Source organism: Scardinius erythrophthalmus (assembly GCF_964197995.2).
Source record: "Scardinius erythrophthalmus genome assembly, chromosome: 9".
Lineage (NCBI taxonomy): Eukaryota > Metazoa > Chordata > Actinopteri > Cypriniformes > Leuciscidae > Scardinius > Scardinius erythrophthalmus.
Window position 1 is genome coordinate 37,856,784 of NC_138229.1, and position 22,471 is coordinate 37,879,254.

Consider the following 22,471-nt stretch of genomic DNA (forward strand, 5'->3'; position numbering starts at 1 on the left):
ACATCCAGAGACCACACATCCCTGAGAAAGCAGGTCCTTCCTTCGTTTTTCTTGACTCCGGCATTCTCTAAGTTCCTTCCAAAGCAGAAGCAGCACACAAAAGAAAGATAAGCACATCTCCCGCTATCAACATAATTGTGAGTCTCAGAGCCCAATGCTCCTTGCAGGTCAGTCGAAGGGTTACCTCTCTCATCAGCCCAACCTTTTACAACACATTATGGTAAACTTTATCATGTCATGTTAATGAGAGTGGCTAAAAAGGCATTGGAGAAAATTTATGCTTGCCCCCTGCAGAGCCATTCTACTAAGGATCTGTTCGGGAGAAGCCTTCTGTGCTCTTGTGGGTTCCACAAGGTAGGTGAAATTTACTATTATTTACTAATTGATTGTTTGCTGGTTTGTTTGTTTGTTTGTTTGTTTTTTCCTCTGGTGGGCTTCAGTGATTTTGCAGTAATGCCTGATGTTTTCAAAGATGTTTGCTTTTTTTGTCTTTTTTCTAGTTTTCTTTTAACATGTCTGAATAAACATTATTCTATTCATTATTCTATTTTAAGTCATGATGAGTCACTGTAGCATGTGGATTTATTTATTGAACAATATGTATCTGTACAATTCTGGAGAAAACTAGTAGTGTAGGATTCTTAGTTGCATGTAGCATGGCCCTCTTTTTGTACTGGAGCCCAAACCATCTCCTCCTGAGCCTGGGTGGTACTACCGGCAGAGGATGTTCATCAAGGCACCAATGAGGATTTGGGGGATTCCTTTAAAATGCCCATAATGTTCCCGTAAAATGAACAGCTCCAGGATCTACAGAAAGGTCAGGGAGGTGATTGATGTAGATAGCCGCTACTACCTAGTGGGAGGGGACTATCCACGTTGCAGCAAGTGCTCTCAGCCGGTCTGCCCATGGAGCCAGGATATACTCTCCCAGGTGGATGTGGCACACAGGAGCCTGTTCCCCGCTGTCCTCACAACACAGCTGGCTCTGGACAGGAAATATATGACTTTCCTGAAGCCAAGGACCAGTGGTAACAGTTGTTCCTACCTCCAGTCTGCAATAGAGGAAGCGCACAGCGAGGAGTGGGCATGGCAGACTATCCGCTACCTCTCAGACTGTGAGCGTCACATGAAGATGGCTACCTTCGTCCCCTCTGCAGCTGTATATCTTCCTCCACCACCCTTCAGGCCCCTTCCACTTGCTCAATGGTTCGAGACGGTCCACTCCAACGACATCCTCAGCCATGTGGATGAGATGAAGGGTGTGATCACTTCTACCTAAGGTAGAATTCTTAAAATGGATTCAACAAAGAAGGTTAGGGTTTCAACAGTAAAAAAGTATATAAAAAAGAACATGTATAATTACAACAAAACAGGAAATTGGTTTACTTCTTAATGCTTGTGTTTGTTTTACAGATCACCAAAAAGCTGGCTGGCGGGATCGGGGACAGTGCTGCATGGATGTCAAACATCGGCAATGAGTTTGGCCAGGTGTTGAACTCTGTTCTGACGACGGGTGAAGGTGCAGGGTTGGAAGAGTTGTGCCAAGGCATCGTCACTCGGTACAAGAATGTGGGCCAAGCTGAACCTGAGGTCATCTATGTCAACCGGGATTGCTGCAGCCAGTCAGGTGGGTGAAAATTGCTCTCTCTCTCTCTCTCTCTCTCTCTCTCTCTCTCTCTCTCTCTCACTCACACACACACACACACACACACACGTATTAAATGTATGTATGTAATACAAATGCCACTTGGGGGAGAAGTGGTACAGGGAATTGGGAGTTTACTTAATCATGGTGTACAGGTGTTGTGGTCTATGTTATTATGAATGGTTGTTTTTCACAGGTGTGTCTTCAATGGCTAAGCTCTTTCACCCATGGAAGTCTGCAGTGTGCTTAGACAGCTTCCATTTCATGAGACGCTTTAACTGCGGCCTCACTACAGAACACCACCCTCTCTATGCCACCTTTTGTGCCAAGCTTTCCTCCTGCATTTTTGAATGGGACCAGGAGGATGTGCAACGCCTGAAGGAGGCCAAGAGAGCGGAGTGGAAGAGCAGCCACAGCGGACATGCTCCCACTGAAGAACAGCTCGTGGCCACCATCAGCCCAGGGGATCTGAAGAGACACTGCAGGAGGAGGACGCGTGGAGTGGAGGAGATACGGAGCATGATTTCAGGGCTGCTGGAATCAGTGTGGGAGCTGACAGACACCACAAGGCTGCGTCTGGTGAGCCATGACAGCATGCGCCACGTGTGGGAAGTGCAGCAGAAGCACCTGGAGTGCCTCCAAGACCCTGCAGGTGTTGCACTGTACACAAAGGTGGGGACACTCCAGAAGGGCGGCAAAGAGCTGGACATCCTTAGGTGTGGTAGGGGGTCCTCCTCCCTGGAGAGTTTTCACCGACATCAGTGTGCTTTTATTCCAGGTACATTTGCATCAAGACATACTGTATTGTATGTCTTTTTTAAATGTTATTTTCTGTTATGTTTTGTAATTATTCAAAATAACACAATTACCACTGTCGGGTATTCATATGTATTCACTTTACAATAATGGTTGATAATAATGAACAATAAAAAGCAGAGTATTTTGTTTCTTAGGCTGGCGGTGCAATGCTGTACACATGCAAATGTACATGCTGGAGGGGGCATCAAGATGGAACATGGGCCGGGCCAAGGAGGCAGTAGATGTGGAGGGGGCCTCAACCCTAAGAAGCTTTGATGTTCGCTTGATGTCCCACCTTAATAACTTAAGCCAGCGCGTCCATGGTTGTGCTCTGGTGCCAGAGATCACCCCACCCGGAAAACCTATTGGTAAGAGAGATCTCAGAGCAACACTGGTTGACCAGAGTATTACATCCCCTCCTCCTCTTTTTCTTAGGCACCCCCCTACTCAGAGGACATGCATTTGCAGAGGACATGCAAATCCCCTCGCAGGTGCTTGAGGAGGAGGATGAGCCAGATGACACCATCAACATACTTGACATTGTCTGCCAGTCAGCTGAGATAGGGGCTGGTGATCCCCCAAGTGCTGTGGCGGGTGACACTGAACCCGGACCCCTCATCACAGAGGTCAATAACACTTTCTGTAACACCTTACTCAAAAACACAATATTTAACTGAAGTAAATGTGGTTACATTTTAATAAGATAAATTAATGTAAAATCAGCATTACTCACATATTAGAAACAAGAGTGTACATTTATTTGCTTGATTTTTCTTTTTCTCACTTATCACTTTTCAGACCAGCCAATGTGACTCGAGGGGCGTTGTGGGGTAGGAGGCAGTTGATGCCCTTGCAGCCTACCTAGTTGGCTTGAATCGTACCATCACCACCTTGTCAGCCAAGGAGGAGGCGGACATAGTCCACCTGTACACAGCTCTCCATGCCATGGACAAGAAACCTTCAAAGTACAAAATAGTAATTATTTTGTACACCAAAATTAAACATACATTCCATGGAATGAATGAAGCATATGGATGTCTCTTTCACCGTTTAGGTACACCCAGAAGGCTAAGAAAAAAGCATGTGCGTCAGGAGGACCGTGGAGAGCACCCAGGAAGCCGAGTGGCTCTGCTCCTGGACAGCAGGCGGCAGAGAGGTGCTTGACCACAATTTGCTATCATTTTGGTCCAATACAAATCATTGATTAAGAGACAGCACGTGTCACTGTGAAAAGTATTTATTAAAGCTCCAATATGTAACAATTTTGTAATAAAATTTCCGAAAATAACTTGCACAGTGTGATATATTTCCTCCAGTTGTGTACTTACAATATCTCAAAAGTCTCCAAAGATTTCTTATTTCAGAGAAATTCCGATTTTAAATAACTGTCCGTCCCGGAAAAGAAATGTCACCTCTCAGAGACTCTGCTTTCGCGAGTGTATTGATAGACAGATAAGCAAATCATTTTTTTTTTATTGTACAAGTAACGTAATAGTTACAGTAAAGATGATTTTAATATATATGAATTATACCACATGCCTGTAGTGTACATTCTGTCACTGAATGTTCTGTCACACTACGTTCCTTGCAGTTCATTAATTATGATGACATAAAATAATACGATCAGACATACATGTAATACAAAAACTAATAAATTACCTCATCCGTGATCATGATTCATTAATTCCATTTAGATACATCGCTAGATGGTGAAAACGCATTAAAAATCTCCCATCGTCACCTCCTTCATAGCGTCATCAAGCTTCGCCTTTGTAATTGTTGGAAACTGCGCCCTCTTGTGGTGAAAAAATATTACATATTGGAGCTTTAAGTGTAAATTATTTTATTGCAATCCCTATTGACATTGTAACTTGGTTCTTCATCACTTTACATCCTTGTTCACAGTCCAGATCATATCATCCTTCTCTCCCACAGACTATACATGACTCACGGCCAAGCAGCCCAGGACCCCGAAGTACACAGGGTCAGTGAGTGTGTTTGCCTCAGACTTGCCAAAGAGTTTGAGCAGTCACGCAACAGGCCAAAGGACACAAAGGGGAAAACCATGCCCATCCCTCAGTCCATTTTCAGCGTCTACAGCCACATCAAACAGCTGCTGGAGGACAGCAGGGTTGTCCTGGACCAGACGAACCTGGTTCTGGTGCCGGTTAACAACACCACAGTCTCTTCATGGTATGTGCTATTTCATTTACCTTTCCCATACAGTCAAGACAGTATATAAAGGTTTAACCTCAAGAAAAACCTCCACCTGGATGCTTGTTAGAAAGTATGTAATAACCTTAGAGAGGGAGGATAGGTATAAAATAATGAATGTTTGTCTTGTAGGCTGCTTAGGAGGGATAAAAGTAAATAAATGCTCCTCCATTTACCCATGCTCCTCCATTGCAGCAAGCTCCTCCAGAGTGCCTTCCATCCCAGCCAAGGCAACGTGCCTGGAGGCTGAATAAAGCTGCCCACGAGGATGAGGAGCTAGTGTCAAGGGGGGAACCGCCACGGAAGAGGCTGACAAAGGAAAAGTACCACTACACCTGCAAGGGGTGTGGCCAGGACAAAAATAAAAGGACTGGACACACCCAGCTGAAGGGGCGGTGGTACTGTCCAGCCTCAGGACTGACCCTGGATGACTGGAGGAAGAGTGTATAATTGCTGTCACCATTACTTGTCTCTCTCTCTGTCATTTGTCTGTCTATCTCTCTGTTGTTTGTCTCTGTCTCTCTGTCTGTCTCTATGTCGTTTGTCGGTCTGTTACAATAAAGTTTAATAATTTTATTTGAGCCAATAACAGCCTTCACGTTTTTATTTATTTTCCTCTTGAATACCAGGACCATTGAATGTGATTGTTAAAACTAAAGCCAGAATTACTTGCAGAATCATTTTACATTTATTCACAAAACCCAACACTCTTTGCTTTAAATGCATTTATGTCCATAATTGCATAATCACAGGGTTATTACTGTGGTGATTTATATGGAAAAGAGTTCCTGTGTTAAAAATGACTACGTTACTCAAAATGCATTGCATGTGTACTTCCAGAATCCACTACGAGACTAGAGAACAAGCGAAGATACAAGCGAAATTGCCACAGCACAGGTTCGAACCCCGCAAGAGACATGAAAATTAAAGTGATAATAAACCTTGCAATAAGTGCAGAAATGTGTGTAAACAATATTGAGAAGATAAGTTTATAAAAATTTATATAGTGTATGTTTTCCTCCTTTTTTCTCCATTTCTTTTTCTCTCCCCTACTGGAGAATCTAGCTAATACCAGCTCAAGCTGGTAGCTGGTCCAAGCTGGTTATTAGCTGGTCCAAGCTGGTCATTAGCTGGTCCATGCTGGTCATTAGCTGGTCTAAGCTGGTCATTAGCTGGTCCATGCTGGTCATTAGCTGGTCCAAGCTGGTCATTAGCTGGTCCAAGCTGGTCATTAGCTGGTCCAAGCTGGTCATTAGCTGGTCCAAGCTGGTCATTAGCTGGTCCATGCTGGTGGGGGACCTAGATGAGCTGGTGGACCAGCTTGGACCAGCTGGTAGGGACCAGATGAGCTGGTGGACCAGTTTGGCTAAGCTGGTGGGGACCTGGATGAGCTGGTGGGGACCTGGATGAGCTGGTGGACCAGCTTGGACCAGCTGTTGGGGACCTAGATGAGCTGGTGGACCAGCTTGGACCAGCTGGTAGGGACCAGATGAGCTGGTGGACCAGTTTGGCTAAGCTGGTGGGGACCTGGATGAGCTGGTGGACCAGCTGGTGGGGACCTGGATGAGCTGGTGGACCAGCTTGGACCAGCAGGGAAAGGGACCTGGATGAGCAGGTGGAACCATTTCTGATAGCACACGTACATCTCTGTGATGTCTATTTGATGTGCGTGTTACATCTGGGAGTAATTTTTAGTTAGTGTTTGCTCATCTGCAATACGTCTATGAAATGTGAGTATTTGCAGTGTGTTGTCAAACTGATGAAGAAGTTTTCTTAATTTTCTGGTGTTTTTCTAATTTGCATGTGTTTTCTTCAGTTGCAGCGCGTTGAGCTCTCGCCACCGTACATTTAATGTAAAATATGCTTTGAATAATTTGTGAAATTGCTATATTAAAGACAATGAAACAGTTGAATGATGAAAAATGATCATAATTCATACACAAGTAAGATGAAAATAAATACAGATCAAATGCCTAGTGAATATGCCATTTTTAATACTAAGTTAAATATGTAAACAGATATTAAAAAAATTAAACATAAAATGAAACAAATGTAAAAAATAATTATAATTCATACTAGGTAAAAATACAGAGCAAAGCAATACAGCGTAAATATGCCATTTTAAATATTAAGTTAAATAGATAAACAGATATTTAAAAAATATAATTCATACATAGTTAAGACAAAAAATACAGAGTACATATGCACCTTTAAATGCTAAATACCATAGGTAAAATGCAATAAAATACTGTAGTTGAAATAAAATGCTAACATACTATAATTATGTAAAATAATTGTTTTTGCACCTAGCTACTGTTTAGTAAAGTTTTACTGTTTAAAAAATATCATAACACATGTGACACATTATCATATGTGTAAGCTAACATTTTACAGTAATTTTGTGGTGCTGTTATAGAGCATCTTATTTATATTTTCAATTAAATTAAATGTCCCTTTCAATAGTGTTTGGAAACATGCAGATGTATTTTTCCTTGGTGAAGTTAATGTGCAAGCATTTGTTCACTATTTCGGTTGGTGAAACTGCCTGTAACTGACCAAAATTAGAAGAGCATACTAAAATGTGAGGAAGAAAAACCCTTGATCTTCCATTCTGCAAAAGGGGCACATCAACAGGACATATTTATTTTATCAGCACAATGCATCTCTCTGACTCTTCAATTCTCAAAGTTAAGATCTTGCTGACAATGCCAAATGTTCCATCCTTCAAGACTACTACATTGTCATTTGACCTGACTGGTTTTAGGTAATCTGTGGAGTGAATGACCTCAGTGTTCACTATTAGTCGGCAGTAAACGTTACACTCTATACCGATAGGCATGTTTTGAACAATTTGCCTCACAGCAACTTCCTCCTCAAAACTGAGTGTCAAAACTGCAGCAGAGCCAAGTAAACAAACATCACCAACTGAGTCAGAATGCTTGTTTCAGTCACATCTTTACAAAACTCGAGTACGCTCTCGCTGATTGTGTCTGTGCTAGCTAACATGGGAAGAGTTTTACTCATAAACTTGTTAACAATTTGAAGTGGTGCTCCCCTGGCATTTTTAACAAGTCTTACAAGCTTTCCATTGCCATTTTCAAAATTAAAGGCTGAATGCGCCCAAAGAGGTCCCCAATTTTTTACACTCACTGACAAATGTAGTAAGTGGACATTAAATGTCATAGACTTTTCTCCATACAGCATCTGAAAGCGAAATGCAAACTCAAGGAGTAGTAGGTCTGCTGAATTTACATCATCTTTTGAAATGCTGTCACTCAGAAGCAGGTATACAGCTTGCACTAATAGCGCAAAATGGCAAAGATATTTTGATGGGAGAATATTTTTCAAGCAAGGCAATGCATAAAAAAACAAGCCAAGCTCTCCACTCAGCAGCCTTCCAGTACTTTCTTTCACTGAGATCCCTGGGGAGTCTGCGAATATACTGAGGGGGTTTTATTTTAGACAAGCGTCCATTTATAACACGTTGATTGTCCGGAGAGCCAATGTAGAACTCGCTACCATATTCCTCCAGCCACAACTTTGACAATTGTTTAGTCACACCAAGTAAAACACAATGCATATAATCTGGCACAAATCCATTAACCACATCAAAATATGGTAAACTGACCAATGGTGATAGACCCTTAACCCCTCTGATAGAATGTCCACCTCTAACAGCCTCCTCCATGTCATGGATCATTTCTGATGCATTTCTGTCAGCATGCTGCTCTTCACCAACAGGGTACCTGACTGCTCCGCAGATATATTTTCCTGGATGGTAACAGAACCCACAACCATAGTAGCCATTAAACTGAGTGAGGTTTTGCATCAAGGGTCTAGCAACAGAGTCCACACAACAGCATAACCCTACCAGTTTACTTTTTATCCATGAATTTGTGATTTTGTTCCACCACATTACCCCATCTACAACCATTTTTTTTGCGTGCTCTACAAATTTGTCAAGAAATATATCCATCCTTGGTTCCCCTTTCCCATGCCACAAACCAGCAAGTATCATGTTTTTTTCTACGTTCGGCAGGTGGAATTTCATTAATAGCCAGCTGTATTGGCCAGATTGATGTACCTGAGGCTTTGTACAAGGGACTTCCGTCTGAATTGAACACATATGAAAGGTTATCCTTATTGTGCAGAATTCCACCTGGGCGCGAGAGCTCTTTGTACATATCGCCATCATAAATGTCCCCGAGTACGTTCTCTGATGTTGCTCTTGTAAATCTCAAATTGAGTGAATTTCTGAAGTTGTCATTTTCAAGGAATGACTTAACCTGTAAATCAACTGGTAAAGTTACAAAGTAACTCTGGCTTTTCAGATCTTGGGTACTGTTTGTCTTGTTACAGTGTGAACACACATAGTGTTTCCTCTGATTATTGTTTTTATGACTTGCAAGATATGACTGACAGAATGTAAAAAGGAAATGAAGTTCTGTTCTCTGACTGAAGTGTGTGAACACCTTACTAAGCATGTGCTTACTGGCTGGCAGTACTGTTTTAGAGAAAACAAAATTAATCAGTTTCAAAAGGTCAAGCAGTGCAGCAAATGATAAATTGTGCCTTAGTGTGAATGTTTTGAGCAGCAGGAGGAGTTCAGCCTTTGTAATTGAGAGAAATCTGCATACTAGGACATTTAGATTTTCATCAAATTTTGGACCAGTATCATGTGCAAATGACTGGCTTTCTTCTCCATCATGTTCCTCAACATCAATGCCTTCATCACTTTCATCGGCTTCAGTGACTTCCCCATCGCTTGCCGTTTCACTGTCACCATCTACACAGTTTCCTTCCTCTAATTCCATTGCTTCTCCGTCGCTTGCTTCGTTTGTCTCACTTTCTTCTTCATTATGTACTTCAGTGCCATTTACACTATTTCTGTCCTCTAGTTCAGGGTGCTCATTGTTAGATGGTCCAGGTGCGTCATTGTTGGAGCTATAAGTGTTTGATCTAAATTGTGTTGTCCTTGGCAACAGATAAGTAGTATCTGGCTCCAGGTACTGCTTATACCTCTTCATTTTAGTCCTTCTGTTGTTGTCTGGTTCTTAAACTTTGTTAAACAATGTAACGTTAAGGTTGCAACGAGACATAGGCCTACCATATTTGTGCCGAACAAATTGTTATTTTTATTTATTTGATTATCCTACAATATTAAACAGAATAGCTAGTAGACTTTTCACTCACCAACATGAGTCTCTGTAAATAGTGAGAATCATAGCCTTTGTGGACCTCTAGTATCTGTCAGAAATAGCTGCGCGCCATCTAATGGTCAACCAAATTCTGTCAAAAAATATTATAAAAGTTCATTAAATACAATTAGAAAAATTTGGGAGGAATATAAGAGTAACAGATTGTTTTTGTCACTTACATTGGTGAAGCTTTTATTCACTTGAAAAAAAAAACCTGAATGTGCGTATCCATGGGCAACTACTGCGCGAGCCACAAAGTGTGGCGCGCATATGCACGTCACGTATTTAACGGTAACTTTTCGAATCAGCTTCTATCAGATACGGAGAAGGCTTCAGATATCTGCGTTTTTAATACAAAATGTTCACGTCTCGGATGACTCTCATAGACTACGATATTGCCTCTGCGAAAGAATGCCGGCGATGGTAGCGAGACTTATGGAAATCCTGGTAGCAAGGGGGGGGGGGGGGGTTATAACGCTCAATCTCCAAGAACATATTTGAGTTCGGGATCGATTCGACGAGCCCCCTACGACAGCTGAAGCTGCGTGACGAGGTGGCCGAGTGGTTAAGGTGATGGACTGCTAATCCATTGTGCTCTGCACACGTGGGTTCGAATCCCATCCTCGTCGTTTGATGTCTTTAGTGTTTCGAGAGAGCCAAGTGCGCATGGCAAAGCCGTTCAAAGTACCTCGCTGCCAACTTTAACGACATCATCCTTAAAATAGAAACACACCGCAGCCCAGCTTCGGGCAGACGTGCAGGCGAGTGACGAGGTGGCCAAGTGGTTCGAATCCCATCCTCGTCGCTTGATGTCTTTAGCGTTCAAGAGAGCCAAGTGCGCCTGCCAAAGCACTTTGCAGCCAACTATAACGTCATCATACTAAAAATAGCTGCGGAAAAACCCCACCGGCAGGCGAGTGGCTGAGTGCTTAAGGCGATGGACTGCTAATCCGTTGTGCTCTGTGCGCTTATGGGTTCGAGTCCCATCCTTGGTGTTGAGTTTCACAGAGAGCCTAGTGAACAGGTCAACTGCGGGGGTGCCGCTCATGGCGAGCTTTAGCTGAATTGCGTTTTAATTATAGCTGCAGAAAAAGCTCATGTTCATTTCTGAAAACATTGTTGAGGTCAGGATCAATACAAGAAGCCCCCTGGTGCATGGATATGACCATTAGAAATACAAAAACACGTTCTAAGGGAGATCCAAATCCTGGATAAATGAGGTTTTATTTAACAAAGTTCGGGAGGAGCAGGTTCAGATAATTAACCAAATTATGCACAGCTGGAGATTAATCAGTAATCAACTCAATGACAGAGTATAAATTCACAGCAGACCTGTCTCTGTTCATTGAAAGTTTGTCAGCATTTGGCTGCGCCCTATCTTCCCGAACCAAGCTCTCCCATCCGATGAAGGAATTTTCCGTCCTTTTGGAATATTTGCCAGAATCCTCGGGTGTTATATTGCGGGCGTCAAGCCAAATAAACGGGTCCTTGCCACCACAGGCGAGATACCAGCGATCTTCTTCCGCATTTTTTCTAAACCAGATCAATTAAGCAATGTTTTTTCCTGCCATGGAGAATGGTCATAAGGCTTGCAAAGCACCACGCTCGCGTTTCGGGCAATGCCGCCCTCTTCATGCGAAAGAACGGGCTTCTCCAGCAGCTCTAGGCCGAAGCCGCAGCACCGCAGATTCTAGGCCAAAGAGCAGCGTCGCAGATTCAGTACCGGTCGGCCAGCCTACGCTCTCAACCCCGTTGGCTGAACTCAGCGAGCGCTCCGCTCCGTGGTTAAATTTCGCATTGCATTCAGTTGTTCAGTTATAACGAGGGGAACACGTTTTAAATGGTGTCGGTCCAAATTATTTTCTGTCATTAACGCGCTGCTTTCTTGTGGCTAAAACTCACAAGTACAGTAGCTCGCGGCCTCGTGCATTACGTGCTGAACGCATGCGCTCAGAATCTTTAACCTAACTTATATCGTTAACTATGTCCTGCAATTCATCTGCATAAATCGCGTAGCAACTTAGTTATAGCATAAATGTTTTTATACATGGTTACAAGCAATGTGCTTCACACCAATAGTTTAGTGATCCTTAAATGAAACAAAATTAAACAAACACAAAGTGCCTAAACTAAATTTATGCAAAGCTTCGTCTTTTACGTAAGCTGTCGCCGTAAAAACCAGCAACAGATAAACGAACAATCGTTATCTAAATCAGAGTGTACTTTGACGTTGTTAATCATCAAACGTTCAATAATTGATCTTTCAGCCCTGCACAGTTTGGCTAAGCTCTGGATTCCAAACGCAAGTTAAAACCATGGGTTCAGCCTCATCGAATCCTGGCCATTAATTTGAACACAGTTGATCTCCAGTATATAAATAAATAAATAAGACTTTCGGATCTCGTCCACCTCTCAGACAGTCAATATCGTTCTAAGCAAACTGATATCTGTGCTCGGTCACTTAAACAACAGAAATGCATAATCCTGCAATGATTTCATCTCTACCCTCCTCTTCATCGCGTCTTAGATTAACGCACAAAAAGATGACCATCGGCTCTCCAAGCCCCACTCTCCTCCTCCCTTTGCTCATCCACACACTGCAGGAGCTCATTTCCTGGTTCATGTGAGTCTGGCTATTTTTTCCTCTGCCACAGCAGTGATGTTTCCTCTGCTCCCACAGGTTCTCTGTAACTCTGGCTATTTGCTCCATTGCCGCAGCAGTGATGTTTTCTTCTGCTACCACAGGTTTTATCTTACTCCGGCTTTTTCTCCATTGCCGCAACAGTGATGTCTCCTCTGCTCCCGCAGGAGCTCTGTTCCCTTAGCTAATCTTGTTTACTGCCACTGCAGTGTCTCCTCTGCTCCCACAGGATTTCCGTTTCTCTCGCTATTTTTCTCCCCTGCCACAGCTGTGATGTCTCCTCTGCTCCTGCAGGAACTGTTTCTCCAGCTAATTCTCCACTGCTTCAGCAGTGATGTCTCCTCTGCTCCCGCAGGTTTTGTTACTCCGGCTATTTTCTCCACCATTACAGCAGTGATGTATCCTCTGCTCCCACAAGTTTTCTGTTACTCCGGCTATTTTCTCCACTGCCACAGCAGTGATGTCTCCTCTGCTCCCGCCGGTTTTCTGTTACTCCGGCTATTTTCTCCACTGCCACAGCAGTGATGCCTCCTCTGCTCCCACAGGTTTTCTGTTACTCCGGCTATTTTCTCCACTCCCACAGCAGTGATGTCTCCTCTGCTCCCGTAGGTTTCTGTTACTCCGGCTAATTCTCCACTGCCACAGCAGTGATGTTTCCTCTGCTCCCGTAGGTTTCTGTTACTCCGGCTAATTCTCCACTGCCACAGCAGTGATGTTTCCTCTGCTCCCACAGGTTTCTGTTACTCCGGCTATTTTCTCTCCACTGCCACAGCACTGATGTCTCCTCTGCTCCCGCAGGAACTCTATTTTTCTGGCTAATTTTCTATACTGCTGTAACAAGGCTGGCTCCTCTGCTCCCGCAGGAGCCCTGTTTCTTTAGCTAATCTTGTTTACTGCCACTGCAATGATGTCTCCTCTGCTCCCGCAGGAACTCTATTTCTCTGACTAATTTTCTTTACTACTGTAACAAGGCTGTCTCCTGCTCCCGCAAGAGAGCTTTGTTTCTCCGGCTAATTCTCTACTGCCACAGCAGTAAGGTTTTCCTTCGCTCTCATGTTTTTTCTGTTACTGGCTATTTTCTCCCCTGCCGCAGCAGCAATGTCTCCTCTGCTCCTGCAGGAACTGTTTCTCCGGCTAATTCTCTACTGCCACAGCAATGAGGTTCCTTTGCTCCCTCAGGATTTCTGTTACTCTAGCTACTTTCTCCCCTGCCGCAGTAGTGATTTCTCCTATGCTCCCGCAAGCTCTGTTTCTCTGGCTAATTCTCTACTGCCACACCAGTGAAGTTTCCTTTGCTCCCATAGGATTCGTTACTCTAGTTCATTTTCTCTACTGCTAGCAGGGATGTGTCTCCAGTAGGAGAACTGTTTCTCCGGCTAATCTCGTCTTCTGCTACAGCCTTTCTCCGTCCAGTGAGCTTCGGTCTCCCAGAGGATGTACCGTAACATGCATCTAAGTTTTCTCTTCTGTCCAGCGAGCATTGGTCTCCCAGCGGACACTGCATGCATCCATTTTTCTCTCTTCTCTGTCCAGCGAGCATTGGTCTCCCAGTGGACACTGCATGCATCTATGTTTTCTCTTCTCTGCAAGCATCAGTCTAACAATGGAGGCAGTCCTTCCGTCCAACACCATAGACTGCCCAAATAATTCCAAACGCGAATTATTCTCGCCGCTCGGCCACCTAAACCATGCTATACACATAATTCCGCAAGGCCGCCCTTTCATCACGCACCTCCTCGCCCTAAGTTTATGGATCACTTACTCCAATCAGTGGAATGGCTTAACCTTTTTCTACGATTACATCTCTCTCTCCCCCTCGATTTAAGCCGTTGACAGCTCCTTCCAATCATCATCACGGCTTTCCCAGGGGGGAAAGTGGTCAACTAACAGAATCCTGGTCCATCGCGACAAATTAAACTATGCACTGCATCAACAAAGGTCGTTCTTACTCACCCGCGCTAATTGCCACTCCTCAGATGCCTCATCTGGAACTCCGCTTGATCAATTTGTAATAACTGCCAAACACGTTCCAGGAGCACAAAATCAAATTGCTGACTCTCTCCCATTACTCTTTCCAGAAATTCAGGACATTGGTGCCAGAAGCATAAAAAGCTTACTAGAGCTATCTAACCAGCATTCAGTTTTCAATAAATTAGTCTACGGTAAGCCCGCCTCCACATAAATAAATCTCAAACATCCCTGCTCATTAAAGGTTCAAGAACTTATCCCACTCGTCCGGATACCAGTCAATCTATTGCAATTGACATACTCACCAAATGTATTCCAACACTCTGTCTCGCATGCCATTCCACCAACTCCATCTGCACACTGGAAGCACGTCTGTCCTAGCTGTCTTCGGTTTTTCTCCACCGCTCCAAATTGACTATCACATCTAACGTCGACTCAAATACCCGTCCTTCAATCCCAGATTTACAGATCGTAGATATCGAAACCATATTTTCTTCATCAAACAAGTAGTAAACTGATCGAGCAAAAAGGTCACTTCGTTTATATTTTCAGTCCGCCAACCCCCATCCAACCGTACCACTCTCGTTTGATTTACTGCAGTTTAAACGTTCAATGTTCAAATCCCTACTCGGCCCACATCAGAAGCGTTCAAAACCTACATCAGATCCAACCGCTTCCACATCAAAAAGCTCACCAAGCCTTAATTAAATCATTCATTTCCATCACTCCATCCATTGTCACTCTCAGTACCAGTACCAAGTTCCAACCCACTTCCAGTATCACTTGGTTCGTTGCGTTCAAGCTCGATACAATAAACATCTACAATTCAGTGTTTTTTTTACAAACAATGGCAGGCTCCCCCGTTCGCACACGTAACGGCTCCTCGTTCAAGGGCCGGGCTCTGTCCCCCTTCCGAAGCGCTGATCGAGCCCTCCCGTTCGAATCGCAGTGAGAGTCTGCCCATCTTAGTCGTTGTGGGACGGCCGCGCTCATGTCGCTGTGTGGGCTCCCCATTCGTCGGGCCGCAAGGGTTCTGTTCCCGTGTCCCAGCCCCCTTCGAAGCGCCGGTCGAGCCCCCCGACAGAGTCCAGCGGGCGCCCTCCCTTCCGCTGGCGAGGCCTACCCATCCGATGCCGTGAGCATCCAAGTTCCCGTCGGACGCTGCGAGGGCCCTCCCAGTTGAATGGCTAAACTCTTTCTCAAATCACGCTCGTAAAAATCTTGCGTCATCGAGTTGACAGTTCAACTGCCGATTGGGCTTATCCGTCCGATGCCGTGAGCATCCAAGTTCCCGTCGGATGTCGCGAGAGCCCTCCCGGTCGAACAGTCAAGGTTGTTTTAGTAAATACCTTCTCATGCCCTGCACTTTTTGGGGGAATTAATTGCACATCATTTTACGATTGCTGTCCTGCGCTCACCTGGCTTTTATGGGGGGAGTACTTTGGGTTCGGGCCTAACTCCGAGCTCGGAGCCCTCCCCCCGGACAGCACGCCAAATACGCATAAACTTATTGTATTAATTATATGTAGATGTGAACTCGTGAAATAAGGTTTTATTTAACAAAGTTTGGGAGGAGCAGGTTCAGATAATTAACCAAATTATGCACAGCTGGAGATTAATCAGTAATCAACTCAATGACAGAGTATAAATTCACAGCAGACCTATCTCTGTTCATTGAAAGTTTGTCAGCATCCCTCCTCCACCCCATCTCCTCACTTCCAGTTCCATCTACACTTCCATCTACAGTTCCATCAGTTCCATCTACAAGCTTACCAACTGGGGGGAGTACTTTGGGTTTGGGCCTAACTCCGAGCTCGGAGCCCTCCTCCCGGACAACACGCCAAATACGCATAAACTTATTGTATTAATTATATGTAGATGTGAACTCGTGAAACCAGCCTTCTTCAAGCTCATGCTTTCGCCAGCACAGCAAAAGCAGCACGCAATAGAAACAAAAGCACAATTCTTTTTTCCAACAAGTCACGAAGCCTCCTAAGAGACCGACAAAAATTGCCAAGGCTGACTGTATTTCAAGTCATCCCAGCGGGGTATTGGGTAAAGTTTTCAACCAGCAAAGATCACGTCTCGGATGAGCCTCATAGACTACGATATTTAGGGTTACCTCTCTCATCAGCCCAACCTTTTACAACACATTGTGGTGAACTTTATCTCCGTCATGTTAATGAGAGCGATTGAAAAGCACCAAAATACGTGACGAGGTGGCCGAGTGGTTAAGGCGATGGACTGCTAATCCATTGTGCTCTGCACGCGTGGGTTCGAATCCCATCCTTGTCGTTTGATGTCTTTAGTGTTTCGAGAGAGCCAAGTGCGCATGGCAAAGCCGTTCAAACTACCTCGCTGCCAACTTTAACGACATCATCCTTAAAATAGAAACACACCGCAGCCCAGCTTCGGGCAGACGTGCAGGCGAGTGACGAGGTGGCCTAGTGGTAAAGGCGATGGACTGCTAATCCATTGTGCTCCGCACGCGTGGGTTCGAATCCCTTCCTCGTCGCTTGATGTCTTTAGCGTTCAAGAGAGCCAAGTGCGCCTGCCAAAGCACTTTGCAGCCAACTATAACGTCATCATACTAAAAATAGCTGCGGAAAAACCCAACTGGCAGGCGAGTGGCTGAGTGCTTAAGGCGATGGACTGCTAATCCGTTGTGCTCTGCGCGCTTATGGGTTCGAGTCCCATCCTTGGTGTTGAGTTTCACAGAGAGCCTAGTGAACAGGTCAACAGTGGGGGTGCAGCTCATGGTGAGCTTTAGCTGAATTGCGTTTTAATTATAGCTGCAGAAAAAGCTCATGTTCATTTCTGAAAACATTGTTGAGGTCAGGATCAATACAAGAAGCCCCCTGGTGCATGGATATGACCATTAGAAATACAAAAACACGTTCTAAGGGAGGTCCAAATCCTGGATAAACCAGCCTTCTTCAAGCTCATGCTTTCGCCAGCACAGCAAAAGCAGCACGCAATAGAAACAAAAGCACAATTCTTTTTTCCAACAAGTCACGAAGCCTCCTAAGAGACCGACAAAAATTGCCAAGGCTGACTGTATTTCAAGTCATCCCAGCGGGGTATTGGGTAAAGTTTTCAACCAGCAAAGATCACGTCTCGGATGAGCCTCATAGACTACGATATTGCCTCTGCGAAAGAATGCCGGCGAAGGTAGCGACGTCTCCCGTGCTTTTATCTGGACATGGAACGACAGGGTGGTATCAAGCTTTAAACTGCCATGTAATCAGCCTTTTTTTTAAACCACAAAAAGGTTTATTCATTGTTCTCTCTTCACTCAAAGAACAAAAATTGCGCTGCTTTCGTAATTTTGGGGGGAGAGACTTATGGGGATCCTGGTAGCAGGGGGGGGGGGGGGTTATAATGCTCAATCTCCAAGAACATATTTGAGTTCGGGATCGATTCGACGAGCCCCCTACGAGGTTGGGTAGGATAATGAAGAGTGCAAGGACACTGCAAACATATTCTGAGGGAGGTCCAATGCAAGCTATGCTGCCATTTTCATGACCCAGGCGTTCTCTCTAGGTTCTTTCCAACAAAGAAGAAACATAAGCACATCTCCCTCTATCAACACGGTTGTGAGTCTCCTAACCCATAGAACCCAACGCTCCTTGCAGGTCAGTCGAAGGGTTACCTCTCTCATCAGCCCAACCTTTTACAACACATTGTGGTGAACTTTATCTCCGTCATGTTAATGAGAGCGGTTGAAAAGCACCAAAATACCACTTCCGACAGCTGAAGCTGCGTGACGAGGTGGCCGAGTGGTTAAGGTGATGGACTGCTATTCCATTGTGCTCTGCACGCGTGGGTTGGAATCCCATCCTTGTCGTTTGATGTCTTTAGTGTTTCGAGAGAGCCAAGTGCGCATGGCAAAGCCGTTCAAAGTACCTCGCTGCCAACTTTAACGACATCATCCTTAAAATAGAAACACACCGCAGCCCAGCTTCGGGCAGACGTGCAGGCGAGTGACGAGGTGGCCGTATCCTCCAGCGATCAGACAGCCTAACTATTCCTAACCATTTGTTACAAGTCCTAACACAATCAAAATAAGTCCTAACAATTCCTAACGCAGTCCTAACAATTCTAAATTACGTCCTAACATTTCCGAACAGCACTCAACGGGCAAAACAGCAATTGGCTGGACGGGGCAAAACAATCATTGGCCGAAACATAGCCACGTGACTACCGAGCGCGCGAACGACTCGTCACCCACCCCGTCACTACGCAACGTGAGGCGGTTTTTGTATTTTGATGCAGACTTATACAGTTTAATCAAAATATAACGTGAAAGGGAAGCAGTTTCGAGACGATTTTGTATTTTTATGCATGTGAGTACAGTTTAATTAACATACTGTATAACATGAAAGAGAAGCAGTAACGTTATGTGACGTATCTCCATTTGGTTGCACATGTTTAATGCAGCTATCTTTATTATTAATTCATTTTTTTAACACTTATTTAGAGTTAAGAGGCAATGTTTGGATATAGTGATATAAATCGCGGTGGCCATTCACATTGCAAAAGCGTAGCCGGACTCCCTTTTGATAAAACCTGATAAAACTTGAGAACCCTGAGTTAACAGTATATGGAATATAAATAATGATGATAATTACTATGATGATGATAATTACTATGATGATTAATGTTAAAATACAGAGTAGTGACTTGTTTTGTATTAACCATAGACTGTATAAGGGTTAATGACGTATAAGGATTTTCGACAGGCCAATTTTAAAATACAAAAAAAAAAAAAATACCTGTTGCAATTGTTCAAACATTAAGGATGTTGTGTACACATAAATTTATATATATAAAAAAAAATATTTAAGTAATTTAAATTCTTCATCTAGATGAATTGTCCGTAGCCTTAAGAATGTCATGTGGTGCATCATTTCATTTAACTTGACAGAATTTTTTTCTAACAAATAATGATGTTATAGATATAAATTATTTTATAAAATATTGTATACAGGTAACATTTGAGGTCAATAGTTTTTTTTAAAGTAATTAATACTTTTATTAATCAAGGACACATTCAATTGATAAAAAATGATGGTAAAGATATTTAGGCTATAATGTTATGAAAGATTCTATTTCAAATAAATGCTTTTCTTTTAAACTTTCTATTCATAAAATAATCCTGACATATAAAATGTATCACAGTTTCCACAAAAAATATGAACATTGATAATAATCAGAAATGTTTCTTGAGCAGCAAATCACTGGATCACAAAACCAGTCACAAGTAGCACAGTGTATATTTGTGGCAATAGCCAACAATACATTGTATGGGTCAAAATTATTGATTTTTAATCGAATATTCCAAAAATCATTAGGATATTAAATAAAGATCATGTTTCATATTTTGTAAATGTCCTACCATAAATATATAAAACATTTATTTTTGTGAGTGAATATAGCAATATCGTGAACATAAATGGACAACTTTAAAGATGATTTTCTCAATGTTTCGATTTTTTTGCACCCTCAGATTCCAGATTTTCTGTTGTATCGGCCAAATATTGTTCTATCTTAACAAATCATACATCAATGGAAAGATTATTTATTCAGCTTGCATAATATGTATAAATCTCAATTTTAAAAAAATTGAACCATGTGGCTGGTTTTGTGTTCCAGGGTCACATAACTGGATTAAAGATGCTGAAAATTCAGCTTTGATCACAGGAATAAATTACAGTTTACTATATATTCACATAGAAAACAGATATTTTAAACTGTAATAATGTTTCACTCTTCTCCTATCAAGGTACTCTGCTCTTGCTGCAGGGTCAGAATTTTTTCACTTGGCAGTGGCATCTGGTAAAATAGATTAAACTAGTTTTAAATAAATAAATAAATAAATAGGCAATAATAAAAACATTACTAATAAATGCATAATTACTATGTAATTTCTTATATTGTACAAAGAGTAAACATAAACTGTCTGAAATATATTAAAAAAATATCCCAAATTGCATAAAAATCTATTCCAAATGATACTAAATTAAAGTACTTTTTGTATATAAATCGTCAATTGAATATAAAAGCATAAAACTGCCAATCTAGGACATATATCTATCAATTATCTTCTCGCTGGTCCTGCACTGCTCGCTGGTCCTGTGCCTGCACTGCTCACTGGTCTTGAGACTGCACTGCTCGCTGGTCCTGTGCCTGCACTGCTTCTAACCCACTTCTTCACCACATTGAAAGTCATCATCATTTGACTAGTATTGGAGCCAGAGAATCTGTGGATCCACCTCAAACACCATCCCTGGACGTTAACCTGAGGCCTCCAGAAGTGAATTGGGTGAGTTTTCTCCCCAATCAGTTTTGTCGGGTTATTAAGCCAGCAGACCAGAAGTGGATAGCGCAGTGTTTGACAGCACAGGACGACTAAAACAGCAGTTTTCTCAAAATTGGTTTCATCCACCAAGTCCCAGCAAGCCTACTACTTTACCTCCTGATCCTTACAGCTACTTCAGACAGCGGATGTTTCTGTGGGCCCCAATGAGAATTGTATTGAGGTATTCCTCTGAAATGCACACAGTGATGCACCATTTAGGAATATACACTAAAGTGAGGGAAGTCATTGATGTTGACTCTAGATATTACCTGGTTGGAGCAGACTACCCTCGCTGCAGCAAGTGTATGATTCCTGTCTGCCCTTGGAGTTCGGAGATCCGGTTCATGCCAATGAGATCCTGAGTCACCTTGATGAGCTGAAGGGTGTCGTAACCTCAACATATGGTAGCATCCTGAAGCTTGATTCTACCAAAAAGGTAAATGTATATAAAAAGAGGCAAATGCATTTTAACTTCAACTTGATGTTCAGTGATTTTACCCGATTGTAATGTTTGTGTATTTATATAGATAACTAAAAAGCTTGCTGGTTGCATTGCGGACATTGCTACATGGATGACTAATGTTGGAAATGAGTTTGGCCAAGTCCTGAACTGTGTCCTAACCACTGGGGAGGGAGCTGGCATAGATGACTTGTGTCAGGGCATCGTAAAGCGATACAAGGATGCTGGGGAGCCAGAGCCAGCTGTGATTTCACGAGTTCACACTTACAAATAAGTCAGATAGAATAAATGCGTATTTGGCGTGCTGTCCGAGGAGAGGGCTCTGGGCTCGGTATTTGGCCCGAACCCAGAGTACTCCCCCCGTATTCCTGGCTGTGAAAGAACAAGCCAAGAGTGAGGAGTCGGGGTGGTGGAGGGATGCTGAAAACTGTCAAGGAAGTTAGGTGAGATGACAGAGTGAATATATATATATGCTTCCTCTCATGCTGATAGGGTAGACATTGTAATTGTTTGATGAGTTGATTGATTGATTGCTTGATTATTTGAACGTGCTCCTCCCGAACTTTGTTAATAAAACATCATTTATGTTGACCGGGACTGCTGCAGCGAGACAGGTTGGTTCTAAAATTAAAATGAGTGAAAAATACAATTATATTATATTATTTATTATATTTGTTTAATGATGCAAATGTAAATCTGAGAAAATGTGTAAATTCACTCCTTGTTTCTCATTGGTGTAGACGTGACTCCAGTTCTTACCTGGTTTCGACCATGAAAGATCACAGTGCGACTTGATGTTTTCCACTTCATGCGGCGGTTCACTGCTGGCCTTACAACGGAGCACCATCCACTGTATGGCACTTTCTGCTCCAAGTTGTCCAGCTGTATATTTGAATGGGACAAGGAGGACATCTCTCGTCTTAAAGAGGCAAAAAAGACATGGGGGCCATATTTCAACAGAGGCCCAAATCATGTCAAGCATCACCTCCAGTGAGCTGGCCAAGCACTGCAGGAGGAGGACACGCGGAGTTGAAGAAACTCGTGTCTTGATACAAGGACTGCTGGACTCTATTGGCTCGTTTCCACTGAGCGGTACGGTACGGAACGGTACGCATTTATTTGCGTTTCCACTATCAAAAGTTGTGAATGGTACCAAAATGCCGAACCGTACCGTACCACTTTTTAG

At 43.2% G+C, this 22,471-nt stretch overlaps 1 protein-coding gene across 2 annotated transcripts; it reads left to right on the forward strand.

Annotated features, from left to right (window-relative positions):
• Positions 1-1,291: 1,291 nt before the first annotated feature.
• LOC308695379 (uncharacterized protein) lies at positions 1,292-5,241 on the forward strand. Of its 2 annotated transcripts, XR_014030703.1 has the most exons (8): positions 1,300-1,627; positions 1,842-2,423; positions 2,599-2,811; positions 2,879-3,069; positions 3,242-3,408; positions 3,498-3,599; positions 4,379-4,636; positions 4,853-5,241. XR_014030703.1 is itself a non-coding variant. In XM_081373496.1 (6 exons), the coding sequence occupies exons 1-6, from the start codon at positions 1,295-1,297 to the stop codon at positions 3,275-3,277; spliced, it is 1,254 nt and encodes a 417-aa protein (XP_081229622.1). In that variant the 5' UTR covers positions 1,292-1,294; the 3' UTR covers positions 3,278-3,389. The 2 variants fall into 2 exon arrangements, 1 of the variants encoding a protein (XP_081229622.1); XM_081373496.1 differs by lacking the exons at positions 3,498-3,599; positions 4,379-4,636; positions 4,853-5,241 and having other exon boundaries at positions 1,292-1,312; positions 1,414-1,627; positions 3,242-3,389.
• Positions 5,242-22,471: the final 17,230 nt, after the last annotated feature.